This window comes from Penaeus monodon, chromosome 34 (genome assembly GCF_015228065.2).
Source record: "Penaeus monodon isolate SGIC_2016 chromosome 34, NSTDA_Pmon_1, whole genome shotgun sequence".
In the NCBI taxonomy this organism is placed as follows: domain Eukaryota; kingdom Metazoa; phylum Arthropoda; class Malacostraca; order Decapoda; family Penaeidae; genus Penaeus; species Penaeus monodon.
The window spans coordinates 6,190,006-6,190,421 of record NC_051419.1 but is presented as its reverse complement, the minus strand read 5'-3'; the positions used below and the strand labels follow the sequence as shown (position 1 = coordinate 6,190,421).

The following is a 416-nucleotide window of genomic DNA, read 5'->3' as shown; positions in this document are numbered from 1 at the left end:
AAAGTGATCATTTTGGCTGACAGTGAAAGTATATAACAATAGCTTTGCCGAAGACTATTCATCAATCGTGTCTTCATATTATGATATCAACTGATATTCCCACCAATGCCACATCATACCCAAACGTCATACCGCACTTTTTTCTCAAATCCCATAGCACACTGATCTCAAATACCACAATATCATCGGTAAGGTCTTACTAAAAATTCCCCGCCACATCGCCGTCCGTGCAGTAGGTGTGTCTCAGCGTCTCGTTAGCATCGTATGACCTGGTGGCGGAAGGGAAGATAGGGTCGCCTCTGTGTCCGTATTCCTCGAAAACACCCCAGCGATACTTGGCCCACTCGTGCACCAACACGCTGCCTGGTGGGGGAGAGATAGGGGTGAGGGAGAGGTCTGTACAAGGGGCCATCTTG

General features: G+C 48.1%; 1 protein-coding gene across 1 annotated transcript in view; it reads right to left on the bottom strand.

The window, feature by feature from the left end:
* The window catches only part of LOC119594546 (calcium-activated chloride channel regulator 4A-like), a gene marked incomplete in the record, with an annotated part of 22,624 nt that overhangs the window by 17,567 nt on the left and 4,641 nt on the right, over nucleotides 1–416 (bottom strand). Inside the window, 1 exon segment of the mRNA XM_037943578.1 lies at nucleotides 201–363. Within this exon segment, the coding sequence (XP_037799506.1) occupies nucleotides 201–363 (163 nt within the window).